Source organism: Girardinichthys multiradiatus, chromosome 9 (genome assembly GCF_021462225.1).
Source record: "Girardinichthys multiradiatus isolate DD_20200921_A chromosome 9, DD_fGirMul_XY1, whole genome shotgun sequence".
Lineage (NCBI taxonomy): Eukaryota > Metazoa > Chordata > Actinopteri > Cyprinodontiformes > Goodeidae > Girardinichthys > Girardinichthys multiradiatus.
In genome coordinates this window covers 18,284,484-18,306,868 of record NC_061802.1, presented here as the reverse complement: position 1 = coordinate 18,306,868, position 22,385 = coordinate 18,284,484, and the positions used below count along the sequence as shown (strand labels likewise).

The 22,385-nt window shown below is 39.0% G+C and overlaps 1 protein-coding gene across 5 annotated transcripts; it reads left to right on the top strand.

Moving 5' to 3' along the window:
• Window positions 1-2,862: 2,862 nt before the first annotated feature.
• On the top strand, window positions 2,863-20,777 carry LOC124873533. Of its 5 annotated transcripts, XR_007039558.1 has the most exons (4): window positions 2,863-3,260; window positions 7,616-7,853; window positions 16,582-16,781; window positions 20,633-20,777. XR_007039558.1 is itself a non-coding variant. In XM_047374239.1 (3 exons), exons 1-3 carry the CDS (start codon window positions 3,159-3,161, stop codon window positions 16,605-16,607), a joined length of 366 nt encoding a protein of 121 aa, XP_047230195.1. In that variant the 5' UTR covers window positions 2,863-3,158; the 3' UTR covers window positions 16,608-16,823. The 5 variants fall into 5 exon arrangements, 4 of the variants coding, with proteins under 4 accessions (XP_047230195.1, XP_047230193.1, XP_047230192.1 ...); XM_047374239.1 differs by lacking the exon at window positions 20,633-20,777 and having other exon boundaries at window positions 16,582-16,823; XM_047374237.1 differs by lacking the exons at window positions 16,582-16,781; window positions 20,633-20,777 and adding an exon at window positions 7,923-7,990.
• Window positions 20,778-22,385: the final 1,608 nt, after the last annotated feature.

Genomic DNA, 22,385 nt, shown 5'->3' with positions numbered 1-22,385 from the left:
AAAGACATAAATTCCTAAAACAAAAATTTTATAAAGTTAATTTCCAAGGTAATATTTAACTATAATAGTGGTTAGTTGCATGTCGGCATGGTGGTTGGCATATCAGCTAGTAGGTTACCATGTCTACTCTTGGGAGTTTCTTCTTTAGGGTTTGCATACTGTGCAAACCCCAAACCCTACACTTTAAAGACATGCATGTGTTGTTATGTAATGAGTGATAACCCTCTCATGTGAGTATGCAACTATTTTGTTTGATTTGTGTTGGCACTGTGACAAACTGGTGATGTCTTCATGTTTTACTTCCTCTCTGTCAGACAAAAATTAAGACTAAATGAGTGTAAACCTGAATGAGTTATTGTAGTACAGGATATATGTACACCGGGAGTGTCCAAAGTTTGGCTTGTAGAGATGTTTCAGCCATAAATGAAACCGCTCTTAGAGAAGACTCTTTGAAGTAAATGGCAGGAGCCGGCTCCTCTCTCACTTGTTCTCTCTTTAATACGCATGTGATTGGTCAAAATGTGTGTTATAGGGTTGACAACTGTACACATTGGCTATTTGGCAATGGGTGTGGCCAGTGCTGCAACTCAATGAGTAAGGCTGCTGTTACAATAAAAGGGGTCTGTTCAATGTTGCTGTTTATGATGGTGTTTATCGTTAACATAATTGTGAACTGGTGATTGCATGGTTTGTAAAACATTGGCTGAAATACTGAAAATGAAACTCTTTTCTGGCATGGTCTTGCTGAATTTAATTTAATAATTTATTTTGTGAGTATAATTATATTATTGTGAGCAATAACTTTATTCAAACAACAAATGTTTTAAGAGCTGTTTGGGAGCTGAAAGAGTTGGCTCTTTAAAGAGTCAGTTCTCTGAAAGGAGCCAGAGCTCCTACGACTAGTGGTCCGAGGGGCATTTTTCAGCCCCTGGACTTATTTTGTGTGGCACCAGATTCAAGTTAAATAATGATACAAATTTGGCCTGTTTGCACAGGTGGTTGATGAAGATGGAAACATTTTATTTTTAATTAGGGCGATATTATTGCCAACCAATTCAAATCTCCTTACAACCAAACATGTTTGGTACAGCACACTGTATTTGTAATTTAATAACCCCACTTTTCACACTTTAATTTAATAAAAATAGAACCATGTCTATCCAGTGACTTTTACTCAAAAGCAAACTTGGTTCCCCCAAATCTGTTTTTAATTAATTTATTAAACTTGGCTAAATACAACAAATGTGACTCAAAAGAGTGACCCAAATCCTGTTTTCATTGCTGTAAATTGACTAAACCTTTTTCAGATTTTTTTTATTGATCCCAAATTTGCAAACTGGATGCCTTTTTTTGGATTTGCCCTTTCTTGCCCTGTTGCCCTTTTTTTTATTTTGGATCTACAAAGATTTCTACATCCATTTACTACAGAAAATCAGACTACTTGTTTTAAACAAGTTTATTGTTGAGCTGGTAAAAAAAATCACAAATAAATTGATAACTTTGGCCCATGTGTCAGAAAGTTTGGACACCTCTGATCAACAGTCAAAAAACAAAACTTATCATGTCATGTCTTGTCATGTTTTGTTATAGAAACATTTTTCTATTTATTGCCAAGAGTAGTATTGAAATCTCATAATTTTTAAGCATATACAAGCTTTTACTCCCGTTATTTATTTATCTTGAAGCGGCATTTGTCTGGGAGATATTGTATTATTGAACAAAATAAGATTTTACCACCTTTAGTAATGTATTTATTACATTTATTACCGTTTTGTGAATCCTAATAGTGTTTTTGCCCCTAGGATGTTAACGTATCCAGTAATGCTTGTGAGCAAGATACGGTCTCTACATTGCAGCCATTTCACAATCTGTAAAGAGAGCATCGCCAGAACGGGTGAAAAGAAGAAAGAAGACTTTAAAAATAACCGTAGTGATGTTACTTAACTAATGTTGAGTTGAGCATCATTAGATAGAGCAGCAGAAGGTCAAACTGTACACAAGAAAAGCTATAAAACATGTTGTTTCACTAATCCTAATCAAGCAAATACATGTATATTTATATGAGCTGATAGAAATATACAGCTACTAAATGGACTAAAAAGGAATGATATTCAGGGGTGTCTGGTTAAAATGTCAAGCAAACATGTATGTGTCTCTGAAAGTAAACCACTAAAAATAATAAAATAACCATTTAGTTTTTGCACTGAAATGGAAGCTACAAATTAAATTCCAATATCAGCATCATCAGCTGCTGTGTTCATATGGCTATATTTTCTTATAAGCTTATGTCGCAAAACACAATTTGGCACGCTTTTGTCGTTGACTGCAGTGTATTCCTACAAATATGAAACAGAAAACTTGTTTGGGGTACAACTGATGGCTAACCTTTTTCTTCTTTCAAATTTGCATGCCACCCACCAGTCTGTGCCAACCTGAGTTGTTAACCAAGGAGCCCATCTGATTGGAGAGACTGCCTACACTTTAAAAAAAGTTTGAAAAACCAAAGGGGACAGCAATAACTTGTAATAGGACAACAAAAGTCCCTTGTGCATTTGGATGATGACATCCTAGCTTTAAATATTCTCAGGATTGCATGCCCTTCTGTTCCTCATCCCCTTTACAACCACCACTTTTAAACCCCTTTTGAAGGATATCTATATGTCTCACACACCTCCTTCAGAGAAATAAATGGCTGCCTACATCAGTCGCTATCATGTGCACCCTGGGGAGAAACAGAAAGAGCAAGAAAGATGGAGAGAACACACGCTGAGAACAACCTTGTTGTGTGCATTGGGAGAAACAGGGTGTTTGCAAGCATATTTGACACATTCGCACACTGATGGGGGGATGTCTGTAATTTTTGCTTTGGTGTCTTCTGAGTATAAATGTGCATACATGCACCTTTGCTCATAGCAATGCACGTATGCATCATCCATGTGCATACGCGGGGAGAAGAAGAGAAGAAAACAACAGGATTCATCAGCACGTGTCAGCAGTGGGTGTTTAAAAGCCACGAAGCTGCTTGTTTGAGGGTGTTTTCTTTGCTTGTGTGTCTGCCCGACTCCTTTGGAGAGATCAAAAAATAAAAGTACCGGGGCGGAAATAAAAAAAAACATGCTACTCTCAGACAATTAACGATCCAGCATTCGTCTGCGGAAATGCCGAAAGGAGAAAGAGAAGAGGAAGGGAATGAATGCGAAGATAGGGGCATGAGGAGGAGAAGTGCATTCACATGTGGAGGCAGCAGGCGGCTCAGGCTGGTTTGTATTCTTGAAGTAATTTTTGGGCGACTGTAATTGAATGTGTGGTAAGATGAACAGGATGCCCAGCAAATCTAGCTTCCCACACAAGCCAGGAGTCAGAAAGGATGGCGGAGATTGTGCGAGTATTTTTTTAGCAGTGTGATTTCATTACTGAAATCTTGCATCCATATTTTTCTTTAAACCTCTGAAAATGTCTGTGTACTTCACATCTCTCTTAGATGTGGTGGATTTTGTACTTAATGCTGCATTAGATTGTCTGGTGACGCTGTCTTTATATACTAATCTGTTCATGCCATTTACCTAATGTAAGCAAGTGAGACTAATGTTCAGTGGGATTATCTTCCTTGTAGAAAGCTGGTTAGCATGTAACAAAAATAAAAGGCCAAATGCATTCTTAGGAGTAATCTGTTCCAGTTTAAACCATACTCTCGAAAAAGAAACAATGCTCTTCTTTGAGAAGTACTGAAATTAACCCACACTCAATGCTTGCTTCTAGATATAAAGGATAAATAGGTAAAATAAAAGTTTAATTAAAGTGATTATTTACAGATTATAGAGACCTTTCCTTCATTGAATGCAAAAACGTATTATATGTTATAAAACTATTCTGCTGGTGTTGCCAGACGACGAAAGGGCACTTGTTGGCTGATGCTACTTTATTGCATCTGCCAACTTTAATGTTTCTATGGCAACAGGGGCTCCAATTGGTACGAAGTCATCAAAGCTTGTGGGTAGTGTAGTACTTCAGAAGCAAACTCATAAATAAAACAGCACAAATTAGAATTACGGTGACTCATGTCTTCAACACCGTTGTTTCACAAGCTGATAATTCAGACCTGCTGTTGCTGATTCTCCGGCGTCGTTAACGCATAATGGTACTGTTTTCAGAGTGAAAGGCCCTTCCAAATGTTTTTGCATGTAATTTAGACAGGAGTGTGTTAATGGATTTGGTAGAGTTAAGATGTTTATTCAAACCAACACAGTTTGGATATTCTTAGTTAATACAAAAGTGATAATTTTCTCCAAAATTCAATCTAAAATCACAGTGAGACCAGAGACTGAAGTGAGGTATCATTCATTTATTTCTGTCCTGACCCTTCTGTTGACCCGTTAGCGATTTAGACCAACTATATTTTCTTCTTCTGAAAGAATATCCTTCCCGTTTAGTTTAGTTATTTTGTGATGGAGTGATTACTATAGCAATGAGCTATCCACACTGGATAATAAGCGTTGCTGTTACATGCAAGTCTGAGACTCCATATGTACTGGCCAAAGGTTTTTTCTGTTATGACATTTAATTCAGGACTGCACAAATGCCAATTATAATCACTTAATTTCATGCTTCTCTTTGCAGATGCTTTGTCTGCACTGAAGATTGTCCTACTTTCATGTGCTAAACTGATTAGGTAAAAGCAGAATAATCCTAACAATTCATTTAATAATTATCTGCCTAAATGGGGGAAGTTATGGAGCATTGAAGTTTAAGTCCCAGATGGTCAGTTGATCGTTAAACATTGAAAAAATAAATAAAACAAGACATTGACGTCAAACATAGTGTATCGAGTCCAATACAGTTCAACACTGAATTCTATACCTTCCCTCCTAATATATGTAAAAAATTTGGTGCTAATCAAAAGCAACGCAAACTTCAAAGATGCGACAGGACTTCCTGTTCCATGAAATTAGTTTAATATCCTTGCAGACAAATATCGCTCCAGATAATTTAAAAACTAATGTTGCAGAAAGTGGAAGAAGACTATAACCTAAAATTGAATTTAGGATTAAAAATATAACATTTAAAAAAACTAGGAAACAGGTTAGCATTTAAAAAACTTAATAGAAACACCGTAGCAACACAAAAGCCAACACATCCATAGAAATCCTCTTTGAAGGCTTTGGAATATATTATTTACCTTCTTCAGCTGGTGCATTGTGGATGCAAATATGAATAACACATAGTTGCCAACCTTGCAATAGAATGGAATTTTTTGCTTTTCTTGACAAACAACTCTATTCACTACCACTTACTTTCTGTAGTCACCTTAATGGCTCGTTATGGTGGAGCAACACATCACAGACAGTTCCTATCAAAAACAAGCTTAAACTTGCTTCATTATTTCATATAAAATAAAATGAGGAATTTGATAAAAAGGGGTCTTGTTAGGTATGACATGGAATTGTTAGTACAGTTGCCTCACAGCAAGGTCTCAGGTTTTAATGCCTCCATAGGTATTTCTGCACGAACTTTGGATGTTTTCCTTAAGCATATATGGGTTCTCTCATCCCAAGTCCAAAAACATGCATTTTAAGCAAACATGCATTTTAAGTGGTCACTCTGCATTGCTACTAGAAGTGTGTGTATGCACGGTTGCATTGACTGCTGGAGATAGGTTCCAGCCCTCTTACAGGTCCTTCTCAAAATATTAGCATATTGTGATAAAGTTCATTATTTTCCATAATGTCATGATGAAAATTTAACATTCATATATTTTAGATTCATTGCACACTAACTGAAATATTTCAGGTCTTTTATTGTCTTAATACGGATGATTTTGGCATACAGCTCATGAAAACCCAAAATTCCTATCTCACAAAATTAGCATATTTCATCCGACCAATAAAAGAAAAGTGTTTTTAATACAAAAAACGTCAACCTTCAAATAATCATGTACAGTTATGCACTCAATACTTGGTCGGGAATCCTTTGGCAGAAATGACTGCTTCAATGCGGCGTGGCATGGAGGCAATCAGCCTGTGGCACTGCTGAGGTCTTATGGAGGCCCAGGATGCTTCGATAGCGGCCTTTAGCTCATCCAGAGTGTTGGGTCTTGAGTCTCTCAACGTTCTCTTCACAATATCCCACAGATTCTCTATGGGGTTTAGGTCAGGAGAGTTGGCAGGCCAATTGAGCACAGTGATACCATGGTCAGTAAACCATTTACCAGTGGTTTTGGCACTGTGAGCAGTTGCCATGTCGTGCTGAAAAATGAAATCTTCATCTCCATAAAGCTTTTCAGCAGATGGAAGCATGAAGTGCTCCAAAATCTCCTGATAGCTAGCTGCATTGACCCTGCCCTTGATAAAACACAGTGGACCAACACCAGCAGCTGACACGGCACCCCAGACCATCACTGACTGTGGGTACTTGACACTGGACTTCTGGCATTTTGGCATTTCCTTCTCCCCAGTCTTCCTCCAGACTCTGGCACCTTGATTTCCGAATGACATGCAGAATTTGCTTTCATCTGAAAAAAGTACTTTGGACCACTGAGCAACAGTCCAATGCTGCTTCTCTGTAGCCCAGGTCAGGCGCTTCTGCTGCTGTTTCTGGTTCAAAAGTGGCTTGACCTGGGGAATGCGGCACCTGTAGCCCATTTCCTGCACACGCCTATGCACGGTGGCTCTGGATGTTTCTACTCCAGACTCAGTCCACTGCTTCCGCAGGTCCCCCAAGGTCTGGAATCGGCCCTTCTCCACAATCTTCTTCAGGGTACGGTCACCTCTTCTCGTTGTGCAGTGTTTTCTGCCACACTTTTTCCTTCCCACAGACTTCCCACTGAGGTGCCTTGATACAGCACTCTGGGAACAGCCTATTCGTTCAGAAATTTCTTTCTGTGTCTTACCCTCTTGCTTGAAGGTGTCAATAGTGGCCTTCTGGACAGCAGTCAGGTCGGCAGTCTTACCCATGATTGGGGTTTTGAGTGATGAACCAGGCTGGGAGTTTTAAAGGCCTCAGGAATCTTTTACAGGTGTTTAGAGTTAACTCGTTGATTCAGATGATTAGGTTCATAGCTCGTTTAGAGACCCTTTTAATGATATGCTAATTTTGTGAGATAGGAATTTTGGGTTTTCATGAGCTGTATGCCAAAATCATCCATATTAAGACAATAAAAGACCTGAAATATTTCATTTGGTGTGCAATGAATCTAAAATATATGAATGTTAAATTTTCATCATGACATTATGGAAAATAACTAACTCTATCACAATATGCTAATATTTTGAGAAGGACCTGTACATCCCTGCTAGGATGAGCAGGGGTAGAAAATGGATAGATGGAGTTTTGTTAGCTAAATGCTGGAAATCATAGGTAAATTATGTTTTGAAAAAATATAAGCCAATAGCTGTGCTTGTCAGGATCTGAACTGCTGATCATGCCAGTAACCAGTTTCCTCACTAGGTGTCGCAGGAGCCCTGGAGATCTGGAGGTTGACAGGTGCTGCCTTTCTGGTCATCAGCTACGGTGCAATAATACTGTTTTGCCCAGTGGTATTACAACCAGCTCTCCTCGAATCTTGTACTTCAAGTGTTTTCCATGCTAAGCTCTAGTAACTTTTACTTCTCCCACCCAGGTATTGCTCTATGCCTCACCGTCTTGGTTAAGAAGAATCTTTGGAATTCCCACGGACCGTGAACTTCACCGGACATCTTACCTGGCTGGCAGTCCGAACGGATCAGAGTACCGCTTCAGCCGCAAACCCTGTCCACCCTACCACAGAGGATTAATCCCAGGCTCCCGCCGGCACCGTGCTCCGGGTCAGCTCTCAGTCCTGACTCGCCCTTTCCCTGGCGGATACCCGTCACCTATCTGTAAGCATTACCTGCATAAGTGCATTGTCCCAATTTATTATTACTTACCCTTATTCCTCCTCATCACAGCCCAGGCCGACTACTTACATGGTTTCCCGACCTTCGTTCATGTGTTTAAATAAAATAATTAAAACGTTCTCTGCTCCTGAGTGTTCTCTGCATGTGGGTCAAGTCGGCAGTCAAAACTATGACAATGCTACACAAATCCGATATGTAATCATTTTAACTACTTTATCCAAAAAAAAGTATTTGAAAACAAGTGTAATTGCTCTAATACTTTTGTTTTTTGGTTCGCAATAATAAGTATTTGGGATCCATTTAAACGGGTATTAAAACAAAGGTAAGACAAAACCTGAATCTTCAGCAAACTGTTCGTGGTCAGTTGATAATATGATTATCTCTAAAATCTGAATCAATAAACTAGTTTTTAATTTGTTCATATGCTTTTTGCATATGTATGGATTGCATTATTTTAATGTATTTTATCTTTAATGTTTTGCTTGGCAGTTCAAATAGGGTAAACCTATGTCGGAGAGAGACATAATACATACATATACATGTTTGCATTAGTTATTGTGCTTTCTTTAGTGTTTTATAAATTCTTAAAATGAAAACACTTGTGGAAAAAAATTATTCCTTAAACAAATTACACTAGACTACTTTGAATCCTCTTATTTTATTCTTCTCAACAGCATAAGTGGCACAGGGATTTAGCTTTTAATGAGCACAGTATCACTTCCAGCCTCTTTTAGCTCCCACAGTTTATTTTAGTTGGTGAGAGATCCAGTCACTCTGTGCTAATAAATATGTGAGAGACCATTTACCAATCTCCTCTTTCCTACATTTTACAGCACACAGCATGCTTCCATTCTTATTCCAGACTACCCTTGTCTCTCACATTCCTGCGAGGGAAAACACACTCTCACACACATATTCACTTCCACAGTTATTACCATACAGAAAAGAGTCTGACTCACTGCTGTTTCATTACTCAATTGAGTTATGAGAGTGTTTACACGCACACTGATGGATATTAACCCTCTTTGTTTAAATCTCCTACACCAACAGACACTATGCCAGGTTGTGGGCTGGTCCACTTGCAGGATTGCATTGGGTGAAAGCAGGGTGGGTGGGGGAAGTTGACCAAAATGCTTACAGTGCCCCCTACTGATCACTTACAGATCTCAGCTTTTTCAATATAGAATAAATAAAAGTCTGCTTAGTTTTTCAAATGAATATAATCAAAGTTATTTTGTTTCTGTTATATAATTGTATATTCACTAATTGGAGGTAATTTTACTTAATCTTTCAAATATATAAAGTCATTTCTCAATACTTCATGCTGACATGAAGTATATTTATGCCAACATTAATAAAATGTTTTGTAGAAAATGACTGGCTGAACTGAATTTGGATTAATCTAACTTTAATTTAACCCTCAATAAATCATCATGTTGCACAGCTGTAACTCCTGTGACTGGCCATATATACTTACCTTCAGATTTCATCTTCTTATAACTGGAAACTTCAATATATTTCATTAGCATTTTATGTCATAGACACACAAAATAACTCAGTATTGGGAAGTGGAAGAACAGAATTAAAATTTTTTTTTTACAAAAGAAAATCTGGAAAGCATGTCGTACATTTGTATTCAGCCCCTTTACTTTGATACCCCTAAATAACAGTGGTTCTGTGAAGGTGTCAGAGGTTTGTTACACAACATTAATTCCTTGTAGATCAAGGAGCACAACAGACAGGTCAAGGATAAAATTGTGGAGAATTTAAAAGAAGAGCACTGATCATCTGAAAATGATACGTTTTCCCTCCCAGCTGGGCTTTTCATGCTGGAAACCGAGACGCGCTTACCACACAACTGGAGCATCACTCTGGAGAAGAAAATCCCACGTGGACTTTCATTCATTCTCCCCCTGTTGGCCAATGAGAAGAAAATTCATGAAAGAAGTTTCTGGAATAGTCAGTCAGTCATTTTCTACTGCTTATTCCATAGTGGGTCGCAGTCTATGGGCGAGAGGCGGGGTACACCCTGGACAGGTCGCAAGTCCATCGCAGGGCAACACACAAACAACCAAGCACACACTCATTCATACACCTAAGGGCAATTTAGAGTGACCAATTAACCTAACAGGCATGTCTTTGGACTGTGGGAGGAAGCCGGAGTACCCGGTGAGAATCCACGCATGCACAGGGAGAACATGCAAACTCCATGCAGAAAGACCCCAGGCCGGGAATCGACCCCAGGACCTTCTTGCTGCAAGGCAACAGTGCTATCAACTGCACCACCGTGGAATAGGAAGGTGAGAAATTTCACTTTACCGATCGAAGATGTGAGTTTAACATGTAACAGTAGAAAAAACCCCACGGAAGGTTCAAGGAGACAAAATCCCCCTTGTTTTTGTTCCAGTCGACTGTTGACAGTCCGTCATATCGTTCCTTTTCACCAAGGAGGCCAGAGGATGAAGCTGACTGCTCTCCTGAGTTATCCACGGGCGCGTGGAAACGTTTCCCCCTCTCTCCTTCTGCTCAGAGGTACGGAGCCCGCGAGGGGACATGGGAGAATTTTTTTTCTTTTGCGTTCCCACGCAATACTTTTTGCGTTCCCATGCAATAGTCTTTGCGTTATCTTGCAATACTTTGTGGGATTACAGCAAAAATGGAACAAACACTACACCTGTTTTTGAGATTTATTGAGTTTTATTTTGAAATTGGCCTTAAATAAAATGATCTTCAATCAGACTTAAAGACAGTTATTATCCACAAGCTGTCAAACTACTGAACTCTGGACAATAATACTGCACGAAACCACATCTGTGACACTTTATTTGCTTATTGCTGCCGCATGACGTGTACTTTTTTTTTGCACGCCACTTTTGTTTTTATAGTGATTTGAACGGTTCTGTCTTATCCCAAGCATTTAATCGCATTGTTGACTGCATGTCAACTAGCATATGACAAATAAACCATTTCAATGCCATATCAGTGCTGTTTGTTTTGTGAGCAGTTTGTCATCTGTGCTGCTGTTCCAAAATGCACAACTTTCTCAAGGTGATTAACAACTTTTGCGTTCGAACGCAAAAGTATTGCGAGCGAACGCAAAAGTATTGCGTGGGGACGCAAAAGAAAAAAAAGTCCCCCATGTCCCCTCGCGGACTCCGTACACAGGAGACCTCGCCAAGTAATAGCATTTAATTTTCTTTTTCTTTTTAGAAATAGCTTTGGCAGGATAGAGTAGGATTTTAGGGCAATTTAGAATCGCCACTTATAGTCCAACGTATTCTAAATTGTATGTGCATGCCATGTTTTATTGAAACTTGATTGCTGTTGATTCCCGAGGCCGCCGAGTCTTGCAATTGTGTGTTACTGTGTGAAAATCTGAACGCAGGTGCCCTGTAAAATTGGACTGCTATAACCTCATGGTGAAACTCTACCATTTTATTTGTCTGCACCCTTCTATGGTTGCCGCCAATAGTTTTATGATCCTTTGTGTGTCCCCTGAGCTACAACTGTGTGGGGTTTTATGACTTTGTGACTCCTCGAGCTACATCTCGGTGGGGCTGCTCCCAAAGCTCCGCTCAGCACCATATTATCACTTGCTGCCATAACTCCACAGGGGGAGTGGTGGCCTAGTGGTTAGAACAGGAGGTTTGTGTTCCAGAGGGGACACAAGGGGCCAGGTTCCAATCCCACAGATTGCCACTCTGGGTCCCTGAGAAAGACCCTTAGCCCCAGAACGCTCCTCGGGCGCTGCACAATGGCAGCCCACTGCACCCTTTAAGGGATGGGTTAAATGCAGAGGACAAATTTTGTTGTAATGTACATGTGCAATGACCAATAAAGATGATTATTATTATGGTGGTGGCAGTATTATGGTGATGCTTTTCTTTAGCTAGGACAGGACAATGGATGGAGCTAAATAAGGGCACTCCTTAAAGAAAATCTGCTAGAGGCTCCAAAAGACTTGACACTGTGGCCAAGGTTCACCTTCCAGCACAACAAGAACCCAAACATACAGCCAGTGCTATTATATGGTTTAGAACCAAGCATATTCATCTGTTAAAATGGCCTAGTCAAAGTCCAGACCTACATCCAATCTGGAGTCTTTGGCAAGATTTGAAAATTGCTGTTCACAGATGGTAAGTCTGACTGAGCTCAAGGTATTTTGCAAAGAATGGCCAAACACTTCAGTCTAGATGTGCAGCTATTGTAGAGGCATCAGGAAAAGACTTGTAGACTTAGAACCGAGTGGTAGATCGACAGACAGATTTGGGCTTCTTCAGTAAAGTGGGCATTGCTCTGGTCTATTATTGTAAGGAAAGAGCTAAGCCAAAAAGTAAAGCAATGCCGATCTGGTTGTGTTCAGCCCATCACCTTCAGTCATGATATATGGATCAAGACCGCATGAACAAAATCCTAGTTACAAGAGGCCTGACTCAGAGATATTGTAAGCAGTTCATTCAATTGGGGGAAGCTGAAAGTAGAGCCGCTGCTTATCTGCATTGAAAGGAGTTAGTTGGGGTACTTTGGGAACCTCCTGGGTACTTCCCTTTGGAAATGTTCCAGGCTTTGAATGTACAGGAGAGTGTCGGTGAGGAGAGGGATGTTTGGGTTCCATCACCTTACTATTAAGCACATACAATGTACAAATGTATAGAATTTTATCTCATTTTATAATGGTACTCATGTCCATAATTAATAAAATATTACTTTATTCTAAATCTTCCATCACACAAATGCATATTTTTATTTTAGAAAAAATAAAAAACTTCAAGACTGTTCTACATTACAAGTTTTATTTCAATCATTTGTAACCAAAGTTGTTTCATTCATCTTGCTTTTGCTTTCTTCTCCTCGTTTATATTAGGTAAATATTACTAAACGCACCTTTTTCCTTTATTGTGGTGCATATGAAAAAATGAGATGTTTTTAATGAGCTAAATGGAAAATAGGTATTTTGGGGGTCACTAGCTTTGATGTCAGCCCTTGTATCAGAAGCAGGACATAGTGACCTCTTGATCCTTGACCTTCTTGATTTAATGGCCTCCCCTGAGAGCTGGAGCCAGAGCTACGGGGCCTATAAATTGTGATTTTGTCTGCAATGTGAGGGAGAAAAGCCTCAATCAATGAAAAGGTCAGGGGAGTAAAGGTTGATGAGGACATATGAGACAAGTTGCAATGTCAGAAAGACTCAATCATGTGTATTGTGCACAGAAGGAAACATTAAAAACAGATGGTTGGGAGTTACACTGTGAGCTACAGAAAGAATAACAGCATGATAAAAGAATATATTAGGATGCTTGAGGCAGAAGATGTTTCGTCTAAATAGGTTCACTAGATGTTAGAAGTTGTAATGATTTGAAATGACTGTTTAAAAAAGGAGCAGTAAATATATATTATTATATGCTTTTCTGTTGTGGACAACATTACACAGTCCTCCCCTGGATTTTTCATTCAGAGCTCACTGGCTTCAGGTGAAACAACTGGCCACATGTTTTTGGAGAAGTTGAGAAACTTAGCCATGTTTCATGTTTGGAAGGATAATGATGTTGTTTTGGGCTTTTGAGGACTTAGATGAAAGCAAAAATTGATCTGACATACCAAACATACCGAGGGTATAAATCATTAATGAGACTGTGCTCTGTAACATGAAAATGCCATCCTGATTGAAACATCTTACATGCCTTTTTTTAATGGAGATGAATATATTTAAAAAGAATGAGGGATTACTGCTAAAAACACAGTAGGCTTCAAATAAAAGAATCTCTGAAATATTCAAATCAATAGATTTTGGCTTTCGAAAGAACTTCATGATTTCAGGATTTTATGATCTAACCTTGCCAAAACTGAAATTGAAATCGGTTGTTTATGTATAGGCAGGAGGCTAAGATCACTAATTGCATCGGTGTAAATTCCCTGATATCAATCACCAGATGTTATACAAAAATACAACTGGACCACTTTTGTGTCAAACTAAATATGGTAGTGTAGTCAGACACTGAGTGTATCATAGTTCCCATTGATTGAAGGATTTTTCACATAAAATTAGCAATGTGACAATTAAAACAATGCCCAGTTCTTTGGGTAACAATTTATCATGGTTAATAAGTTAGTCAGATTTAATGTGCATAAATAAATTATGTTTCAGCTCCTCACCAATCTTCTACAAATTCTCAAAATCCCCTACAATTCTCAAAAGCAACAAATTAAAAAAAGAAATAAACTGAGAAAAAAAAAAACAGCCAAGCCTTACCCCATCAATTAGAGAAGGACAACATGTCCACTGGTGGAGAAGCAATCATGCTTCACTTGTCCACAAGTGTCTAAACAACTGAGTATGTGTCAGAGTAGCTCTCACCTGTGTGATTTTGGCGTGAAGGGTGCTTCAGTCAAATGCTGCTCATTCCCAGTGCTCAGCTCACTCATAGCCTCATTGACTCAACACTTGGCCGCCTGAACAGGTGGCGACATCAAGAGCCAAACCAACTGGTTACCCTCTAGTGGGCCACCCACCGCATTTCCACTGGAGCAAATGGAGGATATACAGCAGTACAATGCCAGGTGGTAGCACTGACATTATGAAACAGGCTTATCACCACTTTTAAAAGCAGGCAGGATTTGACAGTGAGATTAAATCAGAGTGGAGCTTTTTTTTATTCACACCTTATTCAAATATCCCTTTTGTCTGCATGTTGCCTCATATTCTTGCTCTTTTTGGTACCTTTATTGTTGCAAGTCCTGCAAATATGATCTTTTTTTTATTAATAAATGTTGTTTATTACAATGTCTGCTGTAATATGAAAGCCTGAATGTATTTTATTACATTAAAAGTCTGACATAATAAAATAGATTTAGTATTTACTGGTCTGAAAAACAGAAATTTAAAAAGGTTTGATTTTTTTAGAACATTTATGTTATGTTTTTTTTTTTTTTCCTAGCTATTCTTAAGAACTGGTTAGACAAAAGAATGTACCATTCAGGTGAGGCAGATGTGTTTTGATATGGGCGTTGATCTTCATAAGGCAGACAGTAACAAGAAAATGTATACTTGTCTAAACTTGTTTACATCTGAGCTGAAGATGATGGCTTGTCTTTTCTGTACTTTATTTTCTCCCCTGGTGGTTGTCTAAATGCAACTAGGACTTTAATTGAAAATGTGTGCTTTGCTTACTAAGACTGAGCTTTTATTTGTGAAAAAGAGAATGAATTATGTGAAAAAAAACATTGTGTGAAAAGTATGGTGGAGAATCTGTGATGCTGTGGGTTGATTTATTTTCTTCAAGCCTTAGCAACCTTGCTGGAGCATATAACATCTTGAAATATGCTGAAAATAGCTACATTAATTTCAAGGAAAATTTAAAAGAACATTTGTTGGCCTCTGGTGTTGGGTGTGTTGGCGGGATAATGCTTCAAAACATATGGCCAAATTTTGTTTACTCAGTGTTTGTATGTATTCAAATTAAGAGACAAGCCAGTCACCTGCTCGACTCCCTTGTCAGAACAGGTGAGATACTAACTACTCATCACGTCTCTAAAAAATTCCAATTGTGCCTTTCAAGGTGTTATTATGCTATCCATCATAAATGTTAATCACATCAAAAATAGTGCAGTGCAAATATTAAATCAAAGCTCAGGTAGTCTATCTTATTGTATCAAAAAAGGTTTTGTGGATGGGTGGGTGGGTTATTTAAAAAACAACATAAGACAGTTATAAATAGTGAATATCAAAAATTTACATTTTTTCAGCTTCTTCTATAGGCGGTTTGTTTGGCACTACCAATGACTGTATTATGCGTTGTATATCTTGACAGGTACACTATCTTTTCAAAAGTATACAGTACAGACCAAAGGTTTGGACACACTGTTAGATAAATGTACATACATTATTCAGTTTCAGAATCAGAATCAGAATCAGAAAAGCTTTATTGCCAAGTACGTTTTTGGACATACAAGGAATTTGTTTTGGCGTAGTCGGTGCAATACAGTACAAATTAAACAGTATAAACATATCTACAATATAATATAAATATATGTGCACAGTTTTAAGTGAGTGAGAGTAAATATAGAGCAGTATAAGATGCAAGAGCAATACAACAGTGCAGGTGATCATTGTGCAAGTAAAGCAGGAGTCCAAGCTGAGCGTTAATGTAACACATAGAGTTACAAGTTACAAGTGTCCTGTCAGCAAAAAAAGGGGGGGTGTGGGGGAAAGGGACAGTGTCAGGGTGGTTTCCGGGCTTTGTTAACCAGGCTGGTGGCAGATGGGAAAAAACTGTTCTTGTGGCGTGAGGTTTTGGTCCGGATGGACCGCAGCCTCCTGCCAGAGGGGAGAGTCTCAAAGAGTCTGTGACCGGGGTGGGAGGGATCAGCCAGAATCTTCCCTGCCCGCTTCAGTTTTCATTCTACATTACTCATTTACTATCTAGATGTGCTGTTTATATTACTGATTGAGAATGGTTATCTCCTTATATGCATAGAGGAATATGATGTTGCAACATGAGCACGGGATGTGAGAACAGTCTGTTTTCACATAAAGATAAACTCCCTCAGCAGTTGAAATCTCATGTAACTAGGGCGTTCCTTTTCTAATAAAAGCATGAAGAGCGGAGACTGTCTTCAGAGTGTGTTTGGAGGATTGTAACTGAGACAGTCTCCGGGACACTCTCCTTGCAAGTTAAAACAAACTAACTTCTCTGTGTCTTTCTTTGTGCAGATGTTGTAATGAGTGTTGGGGTTTAAACCTAACATTTAAATGGTCCTTCGAGCCGGATTCCAAGATACCTGACGATCCCAGCGGGTGAGAGAGATCCAGGTAAAACTCCGTGGCCACGGTAAAAAGACCTTTTCCGGGACTGGTTCTCCCTGGCAAGCTGGGACCCAAGGGTTGACGGAACTCCAAAGACGCAGAGAAGTGTGAGTAAATCTTATGATTAAAAAGAGGGATGAATGACAAAAGTATAAAATAGTAAAACCCTGACAATTCTAGACACTATCAGGTACAAGAGAAGAATACAGTTAAATTCCGCAGGAGGGTAGACTCCCTTAGTTGAAATAGACTAATTAAATTCTACGTTAAGGACGGCGGAGTCCTCTGTTAGGAAACTAATAAAAGGAGCGAGTGAGTGTGAGAGTGGAAAAATAGCCACCACTAGGTGACTGTTTTTCATATAAATTAAACAAGGAACAAATGGTGAGCCGTTGCGGATGCATGTAGGCAAGAAAATTCCACCTTAACGGGTTGAAATGAATTTTACCGCAACAGGTTAGTTGATCACCATCTTGTTTAAAAGGTATTTCCAGTATTTAGAACACACCAGGTGTTAAAACCATACTGGAACTAAAAGTCGCCTAAAAATGGGTAAGGGACAAAGTAAAGAAAAACAAAAGTTACTTGATAATTTATCATGCAAAGATTGGAAAGTAGTAGAAAAGGAAGAACCAATAGCTGTGGAACCATTGTGTTACTGGGTAAAACATTATAACTTTAATGGAAAGTTATCCACGGCTGCCTTAAAAGACTTACAAGGTAAAATAGCTAACAAATGTAAACAAAATGAAAAACAAATGAAAAGAGAAGGTTATGCACAGACAACGGTATGGTGTAAAATAGTGCCTTCCAACAAACAGTGCCTTCCAACAACAGTTAAAAAATGCACTCCATTCAGGTTCGTCACCTGAAATACATGGCTGGGTAAACCGCCATTACATAGGAATGAGTGGAGGCTTATTACAGGATTACATCAACCATGCCCTGCATGCAGAAAAAGTTATAAAAAGTAAAAAGACCAAACAAAAAGACACAGTGTTCTACCACGAGGAAGAGACAGCCTGTTTTGATAATGCAGTTTATTATCAACAAACACGAGGCAGGGGGCGTGGTAGAGGTCGAGGAAGAGGTAGAGGCAAAGGACATTTTGGAGCACTAAATCCAAGAGCATGCTGGTCCTGTGGAAAAGAGGGACATATGGCAAGAGACTGCCAAAGTAGCTCTGCCCAACAAAACTATAGTGTGTGACTAGCACCAGAGCCGCAGGGGAAACTGAGCAGACAACCCCTTGGTGAAATGACAGAAAGGGTACTTTTGACTGAGGAGGGAGAAAATATATTAAATCTGAAAGAACTGTTCTATGTAGAAAAAATTAGACCAGAAATAACATTGATAGTACAAGGCACACCTATCACGTTCCTTTGTGATTCTGGAGCATGTAGAACCACCCTCAGAGAGCCACTACCACATGCAAAGCCTAGTGGAAATTATGCTGTGGTCAGAGCAGCCCAAGGAGTGACAAAAAGGGTTACTGAGACTGAGCCCATATGGCTCAGAGACCCGGAAGGAAAAACATGCCAACTTTCGGTACTGATATTGCCAGAATGTCCAGTAAATCTATTAGGTAGAGATGCAATGGTCGCCTTACAACTAATCATATTGCCAACTCCTGATGGATTAAAAATAGCTAGGGAAAGGCCTGAAAATGTATATGTAATGCAGGGAGTGGGAAGCCCAAACTATTACTATACATTGGACATCCCAAATAAAGCACCAACTTCCACGGGGTCATTTCTCGTAGATGAAGGAAAAAATTCCATACAAAACCCTCAGGATGTAATGTCACCTGATGACCTACATGTTACAATGTGGTACACAAACAAACCAGACACCAAATACAAAAGCGAATTTGACAAAATCACTCCAGTAACAATAACAGTGTCATATGTGTACTCAGACGTGACGGCAAATGCCGCAGCTGCAGTAATACTGCCAGATACAGTCAAAAGGTTGTTTAGACAATACTCAGAACCTCATATCTCACTGTGTAAAGAGACAACTGAAGAGTGGAAAAACTTGGGCCAATTAGTAAACAGTGGTGAAAGAGCAAGAAATTGGGTTGCAACAGGTGTAAACACCTGGTACAGTCAATCAACCCTGATGACAAAAAAGGCATTGTTTTGGACAGTGACTGTCCAATCCGGAGTGCATCTAGACAAAAAGGAAAAGTGACATATCTTCTTTACTAAGGAACAAGAGGAACTGTTGAAGTTGGTTCCTGAAAAACTATGGTCTCAAGGGCCAACAGATGTTGGTCTAGTCAAAACAGCGCTTCCTGTTGTAATAAGACCCAAAACAGAATACAGGCCTAGAGTGAAACAATACCCGCTAAAACCTGATGCAATGATAGGAATTGAACCAGTTATTACAGATTTGAAAAAAGGCAGGAGTGTTGATTGAATGTGCTGAGTCACCCTGTAACACTCCTATATTCCCTGTAAAAAAGGCACCTCCATCTGTAGGGTGGAGGATGGTTCAGGATTTACAAGCAGTTAACAACGCAGTCATTCAAAGATCGCCGTGTGTAGCAGATCCACAAACACTGTTGAATTCTCTGAACCCAAAAGCTAAGTTTTTCACTCTAGTGGACATAAGCAATGCATCTTTCTCTGTGCCACTGCATAAAGACAGTCAGTACTGGTTTGCTTTCACATTTAAAGGAAAAAGGTACACCTACACAAGGTTACCTCAGGGATATTGTGAGAGTCCAACAATCTACTCTCAAGTTTTGACCTCCAGTCTCTCCACCTTCGAGCCTCCACAAAACAGTCAACTATTAACATATGTAGATGACATACTGGTGGCATCAGAAACAGAAGAAGCATGTAAACAGGACACTTTAGCTCTCCTAACACATCTAGCAGGAGAAGGCCATAAAGTAAGCAAAAGCAAGTTGCAATTTTGCAAAGAAACAGTAAAGTATTTGGGTCATCAATTACGTTCAGGAGGAAGAACAATAATGGAAGAGAGAAAAACAACAATATTACAAGCACCAAAACCAATAACAAAAAAGCAAACATTAAAAGACATGCAACAACAATCACCAAAGCAGGAACAACAACAATGGCAAAGAAAAGGGGCACAATTAAAAGATGGTATTTTCACCTGACCAGAAAATAAACCAATCCTACCAAAAAACCTATACAAATGGGCAGCAATATTGAGTCATGGTAAGTCACATGTCTCAACAGGAGGGATGACAGGATTGGTAAACCAAGTATACACAACCTATGGATTCAACTCCTATTCAAAAAATGTTTGTAGAAGCTGCTTAGTATGTGCAAAACACAATGCCCAAGGGAACTTAAGGCCAAAAAGGGGACAATTTCCCAAGGCCAAATATCCTTTTCAACATATCCACATGGATTTCATAGAACTAAACAACAGCGAAGGGAAAAAGTATTGTTTAGTAATAATAGATCCATTCTCAAAATGGATAGAATTATTTCCAACAAAAACACCAGATGCATTAACAGTGGCAAAAGCCTTATGCAAAGACATAATACCAAGGTATGGTATTCCAGAGAAAATCTATAGTGACAACGGTACACATTTTGTTAATCAAATCATTAACAAAATAGGACAAGCCTTCCACATAGACCTAAAACACCACTGTGCTTATCATCCACAAAGCACTGGGCTAGTAGAAAGAATGAATGGGACTATAAAGAACAGGTTAAGAAAATGCATGGAAGAAACTGGAAGACCATGGACTAAATGCATGGATTTAGTAAAACTCGATATCAACATAACTAGCTCAGATGGATTAACACCATATGAAACTGTGTTTGGGAGACCTTACAGACTGCCATATTTTAAAAATATGTGGGAAACAGATGATGAAAGCACACTGGCAGATTATATGAGAAAGATGTTACAACAAAGACAGCAAAACAATGAGAAAACTAATGATGATGAAACTTCTGTGTCTACGCAGGGAAAACCGTTAGTTGAACCAGGTGACTGGGTCCTGATAAAAAGCATAAAGAAGAAGCATTGGCATTCACCTAAGTGGGAAGGGCCCTATCAGGTGTTGTTGACTACTGGAATTGCGATTAAGATTGCAGAAAGGAACTCATGGATCCATCTAACACATTGTAAAAGAATAATAGAACATGACTAAAATAAATTTCTCAATAGCAGTGTTTACCCTAACTATCATTGTTTGTGTTGTAGTAATAGCAATGTGGTATCTGTTGTAGCATTGTAGTTCTTCATCTGACCTTCAGAGGTAGTCCGGCTACAAAGGGGGCTGCAATTATAGTTTGCAGTTGTCTCAAACCGGTGAAGATTGTCCACAGCTCTGCTACAGGTTTTTAGGAAGGGCTCCAATCTACAGAAAGATGTTCACCCCTACACACAAAAAGATATTGATAATAGGGAGCATCATCTCAATCATAGTTGTAAGTGCCCTGTTAATATGGGAAAGAAATCACAAAATGCAAAAAAGAAGAGTGGGGTACTATAATCCTAATCGATCCAGAATCCAACATGAAATATTAAAAAACCCCTGTAAAACTACAGATGGGGATAGCAGTAGAACAAAAGAACTGTATTTCTGCTATCAAACTAACAGAACACAGACTGTGTTCACTTTTGATCGAAACTTGCAAATAGGGGGCTATGGGGCAAACAGCTGGGATGGGTATGACTGGTATCTAGATTGTAGTGGTATGAAACAATCAAGATGACCCTACTTACATAGACAGCATAGGAATACCAAGAGGGGTCCCTGATGAATATAAATTAGCAGATCAAGTGGCAGCAGGCTTTGAATCCACCATATGTTGGTGGTGTACAATCAATAAAAATGTAGACAGAATCAACTACATCCATTATAATGTGCAGAGATTAGGAAACAAAACTGAAGAAGGTTTCTCCGCTATCCATGAACAACTGTCAGCTACCTCACTTATGGCTTTCCAAAATAGAATTGCCGTTGACATGCTCTTAGCTGAGAAAGGAGGTGTTTGTTCCATATTTGGAGGTCAGTGTTGCACTTTTATACCAAATAACACCGCAGCTGATGGAAGCCTGACTAAAGCGTTGGAAGGCCTTAGATCACTCAACGACAAAATGAAAGACCATTCTGGAGTTGACACCTCAATGTGGGATGGTTTTGGGGAAATGTTTGGAAAATATAAACAACTAGTGTTTTCTATATTAATGTCTATTGCTGTGTTTGCAGCTATTCTCACCTTATGTGGATGTTGTTGTATTCCTTGTATAAGAGCCTTGTGTTCTCGAATAATCACCTCTGCTATACAACCAGTTAAAACAGAGCTCTCAGAGATGTATGCCCTTATAAGACCAGACGAGGACTCAGATGAAGACCCTGAGGAGACAAGCAGCGAAGAGACGTCTCTGCATTTTCCAGACTTGTATCCAGACCCTGATGGTTATTAGGGAGGTCCTCTGAGTGTAACGTTTTAGCATTGCAATGATTTCATGACTGAAAATCTGAAAAGAAGTAGTCACTGAATGATGTTTAAAATTGATATAATGCTAAACTGAATAAACAGGAGGGAAATGTTAGATAAATGTACATACATTATTCAGTTTTCATTCTACATTAGTCATTTACTATCTAGATGTGCTGTTTATATTACCGATTGAGAATGGTTGTTATCTCCTTATATGCATAGAGGAATATTATGTTGCAACATGAGCACAGGATGTGAGAACAGTCT